Here is a 7,626-nt window from a genome sequence, read left to right as displayed (position 1 = left end):
GTACTGTCCACGAACCCTCCCGCTGGGACCCCTTCCCACATCCCCGAGCCCCCGCCCCCAGTTCTTTCAGGCACTCTGCCAACATCCCAGACCTCACTTCTGCCCCAGGACCTTCCCCTCGACCTGGGTCAATCTTCCAGGGGACAGCCAGGCTGCCTCTGCCTCCCCAGGGCCCAGTTTCTCGTGTGGCAGGCCAGAGGGCAGCCAGCCACAGAGAGCACACCCGCAAGGAACAGCCAAGCCTCTGCGACAGCCGCACTTTATTTGGAGTTTTCCACCTAAGCAGCTCCCAGCTGAGCTGCATGACATGTGCAAAAGTCCCCTAGAAAGCTGGGCCTCGCAGTGTGTAAAAAAGGCCCCCCATGGGGCAGAGCCGTGCAACCATTTTAAAAAAAGAGACAGTGAGAGAGAAATCCGGCCCCCTGGGAGGCTGGCTTGGGCGGAGTGCACATCGCTCGGGCCGGTCCACGTGCCAGGCCACTCCTGCTGATTCAGGGGCTGTTTTCTTCTCTGATTGTGCTTTCCTTTCCAAGTCCTTAAAAGTCTGGGGTTGAAGCTACCAGAGGGACCAGACCAAGTCCTCAGGGACAGGGGGGTGGCTGGCCGGCGGTGCAGATTGAGGGTGACCTCACACACAGACACCCACAACACAATGCCCTCCCACTGCTCAGCCCTGCCAGAAAACTCAGGGCTTCCCTGGCCTCGAAGCCCACTTGTCAGCCCCTCATGTCCCAGCCTCTGCCCCTGAGCCTGGCCCCAGTCTGTGAGTTAGCATGTCACATTCCCAGGGAGGGACACTGTCCTAACACAGACAAGGTCCTCCAACCCCCGGGGCGCAGTGGGGTGAGGAGGCTGTGCCTTCACTTCACCCCCAAGGCAGGTGTTTGTAGTGTGTGATTCTGTGCGTGTGTCTGGGTGTGGCACGTGTGTGTGTGTGTGTGTGTGTAATGTGTGTTTGGCTGGAGGTGGGGGCTGAGGCTGGGGAGGCACTTTTGGCATTCAAGGGACCTTGACTTTGAAGGGGCTTCCAGGGACACTTTCGTCACCCCACTTGACGATGAGGATGTAGTCCCCTTTCTCCTTGACGGTGTAGGTGACATTGTACACCCGGTTCCCCATGTGCTTCACGTACACCTCCTCACAGGGGGTCTTGGGGCCATGCACGCCCACCATCATCATGTTGGTGCCTGGAGAGGGAGGCAGAGGGACGGGCTCACACCAGGGAGTCCCCTACTGTGACCCACACCCTGCTCCCTGATGGCCTCTTGCTCGCACCCCGGGAGACACCCTCCCCCTGCCACCTGCCTGCTTTGCTGCAGTCCACGGTGAAGGAGTTCTTCTGGCCCACGAAGGCCTGGGACAGCCCAGGGCCCCGAGTCACCACCTTGCTGGCATCCGAGGAGAACTTGGGGATGGAGCTGTAGCTGGAGCCCCGGCTTGAGGAAGACTTGGTCACAGTCTCCACCAGAACAGTGGATGTTTCGTGAAGGCTGTGGCCTCCGGACAGCCTCGGACCTGAGGGGCGGGTGGAGGGGGCACAAACCTGGTCAGAAGGGCTTCCTGTTCTTCCCCAGGCAGGGGACCCTCGGCCAGCACTGCCACCCTGTGGGACTCACTGCCTGCATTCGCGGCTCCCCTCAAATTCCTCCAAGGGCCACTCTAGGAGCACAGCCCCATTCCCAGCCAGGGCCCTGAGCTGCCAGCTCCAACTGGTGCTCCACCCCAGGGCTGGGGCCTCAGATGCTGTGACCCTCACCCTTGCAGGCTTTGGGAACTCAGGCTAACTCACAGGGTAAGAGTCACTTTACAAAGGAACACCCACCCAACTCATCCTACAGACAGCCTCAAGAGGGGAGCTTGCTCAATACTGACTGTGTCTTCTTGGAGCCGAGGAATATGGGAAGCCAGGAGGGAAGAAAGTGATGCTAGAGCCTGAGGAGCCAGCGCAGGCCAGAGCTGAAGGAGTGAGGGGCCGCGATGGAGAGGAAGAATGGGACTTTTACACCATCATGCCTGACTCCACAGAATGTGTGCTGTGTAGAGCCAGGCCCACCTCTAGCCCTGGTAAACTGACCATGGTGTCTGGGGTCAGACTATGGTCTGGATGTGCGTGGCCACCGGAGCCCTCCAGGCTGGGCTGGGCTGCAGGTTGGATGGACCTCCCCGAAGCCAGCACTCACCGGTGACCTTGGCCTTGAAAGGGCTGCCCACGATGTGCTGGGGGCCACCGTACTTGATGGCAATGAGGTAGTTGCCAGGGGCCATGGGAGTGTAAGTGACCACGTGGCCCTCAGGACACTCCCGACAGTCCAGCTGCACCTTGGAGGGGCCATCAATGGTGACAGACAAGGCCCCCGAGCCGGCGTTCAGGGTGTTCACGATGAACTCTGATGACACACCTAGAGGCCAGAGGTAGCAAGGCTGAGGGCAGGAAGGGCTTGTGGCCCAAGAGGGGCTGGGCTCCAGCTCCCTGGGCAGCCTCTGTGGGGACTCCTGGCTCAGGAAGCACGAGTGCTGCCTCTGGAGCAAGGCAGCACCAGACTAGTGGCCAAGCACCCCTAGAAGTCACCCTGTTCCCCAGCTCCAGGCACTCACCGGTAGTGCCTCCCTCGAGCCCAGGACCATAGGCTGACACTAAGCCTGGGTCCCCAGCCTGGCTCTGCTCCCCAACGCGGATCTTGAAGGGACTTCCAGGGATGTGGGCACCATTGAACTTGACATCGATGGAGTGGACGCCATTCTCGTGGGGGATGAAGCGGATGGTATGCTTGTCTGTGGATAGAGGGTTAGTGGCTTACCCTCCATCCTTCCCCTCCCCTTCTTAGAAGGCCCCAGCCCAGCAGGGGGTTGGCAGGGGCAGGGCCAGCTCACCACTGTCTAGCTCAGAGACGTAGCACTCCTCCACAGCCCCCGAGGGTGTGTGCACCCGGGCATCAATCACGCCCCTAGCGCCGTTCAGCTGCACAGCAAAGGACGCCGGCTGGTTCACCTTGAGCCCTGTCTCCTGCAAAGGCCAAGGAGGATGCTCAGACTGCTGGGAGACCAGGGCTGGAGCACTCTTCTCTGAAGCCCCACATGGTGCTCACCGTAAGCCCAGCCCAAAGGCTGCCACCACCCTACGCCCAGCCTGGCCCCTGCCTGCCAGACCAGCCTGGGAGCAGGAGGAGCCAGGGTCTGGTATGCAACCCTATACGTGCACCTGCTATCCTAGCTGTGCTTGGTGTGTGGGCGATGAGAGATGATGTACCCTGTCCTGGCTGAGGAAGGAAGGGCCCCACTCTGTGTGAAGCAGGCCGAGAGCAGAGAGCAAGTGCCTGATGGGCTGTGTGGGCTGGCGGTGCCAGAGAGCTCTGAGGTAGGAAGCTGAGTTTGGCTGGACTGGCCTGGGAAAGCTTCCTGGAGGAGGTGGACCAACAGGGAGGACCCAGAAGAAGCACAGAAGGGCTCTGGGGGAGGGATTGGAGCCTGCATTGGGGAACCTGGTTCAGGAGTGGAAGGAGGAGATGCACAGGGACCCTGGATGGGCTAATGTGACCACCCTGAGGGGCAGCCAGGAGGCGCGCGGGATAAGGAGCTGGGGTGAGGCCTATTCTATGCCCCTTATGCACAAGCTCCTTTACAGTGTGTCCCCTGGACACCTGGCCCCCTGGTTTGCCTGTTTCAGTGTGACTTGCTGAGAGCCTTCCTTGCACATGTCCGCTATGACAGAATGAAAGGAAGACACCACATCTCTAGAAGTCAGCAGCAAGAGAAAGCAAGCCAGGCTCCCATCGGCCTGGAGAGGACGCAGCCCAGGCTCTGCAGGCCATAGGCATTCCCTTTAGAGGAGCCTCTCACACCCTCTCTGCAAACTGGTTTACTCTTAGTTTGTATAGATTTTATACTCTCATTCTTATAAATGTTGGCATCTAGCATTCTTAGAACAGGAGAAGGTGGAACAAACTAACAAGAAATGGCAGGTGGCAGTAGGACAGGCAGACCCACCCTGAGAAAAGCAGAATGAGGCGTGGCATGCCTGAGTGTAGGGGCTAGCCCACAGGGTCGGAGCCCACCGTCCCCAAGGGCCCTGCCTTGTGCCTTACGGGAAGGGACTTCTAACTGGCCCTTCCAAGGTCACTGCTAAATCCCTGGCCCCATGGACCTGCTGTCCTCAACTCTTACCCATCTCTCAGATAGCAGAAACCCTCCACCCCCACCCTGGGCACAAACCTGGAGGCTGGTGACGGTGAGACGGCGAGCGTCATCCGAGAGGGAGGCCACAGGCACCACAAAGGGACTGTCTGGGATGTGCTCATCATTGAACTTGATGGAGACCTCATAGTCACCTGGGGAGAGAGACCAGTCAGCATAGGTTCCGGGATGGAGGTTGGCAGGGCAGAGCCTCCCCACTCTGGCTTTATCCCAGGATAGACTCCGTGGTCAGCACTCAGACCTGGAGACAGACACATGTTTCCGAGGGTGTAGGGTAGAGGGAGATGGGGGCCCCGGGGAGGGGAGTTCTGTGGCCCCAAGCATCTCCTGCCTCTCCAGTGAGCAGAAACCCAGTCTGGAAGGTCAGGCAGGCCCAGCCCCACTGCCAGTGTGGACGCCCACCTGGTTCCTGGACAACATAGGAGACGCCGCAGGAGCCATCTTTGCGATCCTCAAATGCAATCTCCGCCTTGCTAGGACCCTCCACAGCAATGGACAGGCCCCCAGCACCGGCCTCCCGGGTCCAGATGCTGAACTCGGCTGGGGACAGGCAAGGTAGGGGACTTCAGCATCAATGCCCCTCACATTGGCTGTCCTGACTTCATCCCCACTCCTGGCCATCTGCCCCTTACCTGGCACGCCGGCCACACCTCGCTCCAGCCCTGTGCCTCCGGCCCGCACCTTGTGGGCCCCGCCTTCACCTAGCGGCCCCACAGTGAACTGAAAGGGGCTGCCGGGCACATGCTGGCCACGGTACTTGACAGCGACCGTATGGGGCCCCATCTCCTGGGGCACAAAGCGCACACTGTAGGCGCTGTCCTCGCCCTCGACGATCTCCGCAGCTTCCATCTTGCCCGATGGGCTGGTCACCTGTGCAGTCATGTCCTGAGAGCTGGCCTCGCCTGCAGGGTTTGGGGGATGTCAGGGCAACACTGGGATTCCTCCTAGCTCTGGCCCTTCCCTCCCCATCAGTTAAACCTCCTCTGCTCAGACCCGCCTGGCCTTCGGGACCAATCTGCCAGCACCAAGCCTGGTCAGCAGCACCCTCCCATCCCACTGTTAAGACCCAGCCGGCCCAGTGCGCGGTGCTCACCCTCCTGCTGCCGGGTGATGCTGCCGAAGGAGCCCAGGCGCTCCCGGCCCAGGAAGTCCCCAAACACAGCAGGGAAGGGGTCCCCGCCGACCTGGGTGGACTCCTCCACCCGCACCTCGCGCTTTGTCTCCCCGCCCCGCGTCTTGCTGATTTCCGTGCGCTCCGTGCGGGTGTAGGTGTGGCTGCTGCGTGTGAAGGTGCGTGTCAGGCGTTCCTGGGCAGACACCATCTGGAACCAGTTCCCTGTGTGGTTAAGGGAGCCAGGGTGAGGGAGGGAAGCGAGGGGTAAGGAAGCAGGGTGGAGACCCGACAGGTGGTCTCTGGCCCAGGCCAGTCCTCTCCCACCACTCGCCCTACCCAGGCTCCTCCAGGCTTCTACCTGGGATCTTGAGGTTGAGGTCACAGGTGCTGCCAATGGTGGCGATGGAAGGCGCCTGTCTCCGCCGGGTAATGCTTTCCTTCATGCGGCCCTCGCCGGTCACCTTCACAGTGAAGGGGCTTCCTGAAGTGGGGGGACAAAGGGTGGGTCAGGAACCTCAGACCCCCAGCCTCCTGGTCTCCCTGTCTCTCGCCACCCGACCTCTGCCCAGAGCCTTACCAGGCACGTGCTTGTCAGCAAACTTGATGTTGATGATATAGGTGCCGGGCTCGGTGGGGCAGTAGGTGACTTTGCATGTCCCGTCCTCCATGTCCTCACAGTTGATGTCCACCTTGCTTGGGCCTTCAATACTCAGCCCCAAGCCCCCATACCCTGGGGGAAAGCAAGGAACACATCTCCCTCAGTCCTAGGCTGGCCAAGCCACAGTGCTCTCCTCTCCCCTGACTGCTGGCTGCACCCAGAATGGGCCTGGATGTGTGTAGTGATCACTAACAAAAGTGGCTCAGCGGGAGGAGAGGCGGTGCCACGGGCCAGGCGGTCTGGAAATTTCCCTAAGGTAAGCCTCTTGGATTCCAGTGAGCAAGAGAGGGACAGAAACTCAGGACAGCTAACCTTTCTCTTCAAAGGGAGAGAACTGATGCGGGGCCATTTACTTCCCCCAATGGGCCGCAGAATGCGAATCCTGACACAGACTGGCCAGGAAGTTTTCGAGAGGAGAGCGCAGCCAAGGGGGTGCTGGGCAGGACAGAAGGACAAGTGCCTGTGGGAGGCACCCACTGGAATGGGGGTCTCTGGGGCAGGAGGTACCTGCATTGCGAGTATCCACGATGAACTCTGCCACCTGGAACGTGTGTCCCTCAGAAAGGCCCTTGCCCCAGACCCGCACCTTGCTGGCGTCCCCGATCTCAGATGGCCCCACCAGGATCTTGAAGGGGCTGTTGGTGACGTGCTTGCCACTCTTGCGCACGCTCACCACATGCTCCCCCACCTCCTTGGGAGTGAAGGAGATCCCTGTGGAAAGGAAGTGTTAGGCAGAGCATCCTGTGGGCCCCCACCCCTGAGGTCTCCGTGAGGCCCCACGCTCACCGATGTGCCGGTTGGGCAGGCGCTTCAGCAGACAGGGCTCCTCGTTGCCCGAGGGGGCACGGATGCTGGCGGTTAGCTGGCTCAGATCACTCTCGGTGATCTTCAGCGACACATCCGTGGAGGTACCCACGTTCAGCTGTGAGGTCCTCATGGAGTCATCGCCTGGTGGGGGAGTTGGGGCATCAGACTGCTGTGACTCCAGACAGGCCCTGCCCTCATAGGGCTCAGGAATCCTCCTGGGTCTCCTGCTGGACTCAACAGACATGGGGGGCCACTCCCAGGCGCACAGAGGCCCAAGGCCTGGAAAGCCCAGTCTGCACTCACATGTGAGCTGCCAGAGACTAAGAGGGGCCTGTACCCCAATTCCACTGTGGGTGCCTCAGTCCTTGTGGACTAAATCCCTAAAGAAAGCCTGCTGCGTTTTAACCCTGAGTCACATGGTGTGATAACAAAACACTAGACTGGACCGCACAGACCCCTTCCTCGCTGTGTGACTGTAATCACGTTGCTTGGCCTCTCTGGGACAGGGGTTCCTTATCCATCAAAAGGATTATCCATGCCCTAACTTCTTAAGGTGACTTCAGGCTGGGCACGGTGACTCACGCCTGTAATCCCAGCACTTTGGGAGGCCAAAGCGGGCGGATCACGAGGTCAGGAGATCGAGACCATCCTGGCTAACACAGTGAAACCCCGTCGCCACTAAAAATACAAAAAATTAGCCGGGCATGGTGGCAGGCACCTGTAGTCCCAGCTACTCGGGAGGCTGAGGCAGGAGAATGGCATGAACCCGGCAGGCGGAGGTTGCAGTGAGCCGAGATTGTGCCACTGCACTCCAATCTGGGTGACAGAGCGAGACTCCATCTCAAAAAACAAAAAC

At 60.1% G+C, this 7,626-nt stretch overlaps 1 protein-coding gene across 5 annotated transcripts in view; it reads right to left on the bottom strand.

The window, feature by feature from the left end:
* Positions 1-243: 243 nt before the first annotated feature.
* The window catches only part of FLNC (filamin C), a 28,851-nt gene continuing 21,468 nt past the window's right edge, over positions 244-7,626 (bottom strand). For 3 of the 5 annotated variants that reach the window (XM_025379176.1, XM_025379177.1, XM_025379178.1), the window contains 13 exons: positions 6,750-6,911; positions 6,471-6,674; positions 5,883-6,035; positions 5,664-5,786; positions 5,285-5,527; positions 4,824-5,093; positions 4,594-4,731; positions 4,210-4,325; positions 2,872-3,004; positions 2,596-2,772; positions 2,181-2,399; positions 1,306-1,515; positions 244-1,187 (listed from right to left, as the gene is read on the bottom strand). In XM_025379176.1, the coding sequence (XP_025234961.1) occupies positions 1,000-1,187; positions 1,306-1,515; positions 2,181-2,399; positions 2,596-2,772; positions 2,872-3,004; positions 4,210-4,325; positions 4,594-4,731; positions 4,824-5,093; positions 5,285-5,527; positions 5,664-5,786; positions 5,883-6,035; positions 6,471-6,674; positions 6,750-6,911 (2,336 nt within the window). In that variant the 3' untranslated portion in view covers positions 244-999. Of the gene's footprint in view, positions 1,188-1,305; positions 1,516-2,180; positions 2,400-2,595; positions 2,773-2,871; positions 3,005-4,205; positions 4,326-4,593; positions 4,732-4,823; positions 5,094-5,284; positions 5,528-5,663; positions 5,787-5,882; positions 6,036-6,470; positions 6,675-6,749; positions 6,912-7,626 lie in introns of those variants that run through there. The other 2 variants (XM_025379179.1, XR_003118540.1) reach the window with 2 other exon arrangements.

Source organism: Theropithecus gelada, chromosome 3 (assembly GCF_003255815.1).
Source record: "Theropithecus gelada isolate Dixy chromosome 3, Tgel_1.0, whole genome shotgun sequence".
Lineage (NCBI taxonomy): Eukaryota > Metazoa > Chordata > Mammalia > Primates > Cercopithecidae > Theropithecus > Theropithecus gelada.
Note: the sequence above shows the minus strand (reverse complement) of the source record. Positions and strands in the feature narration are given on the sequence as shown.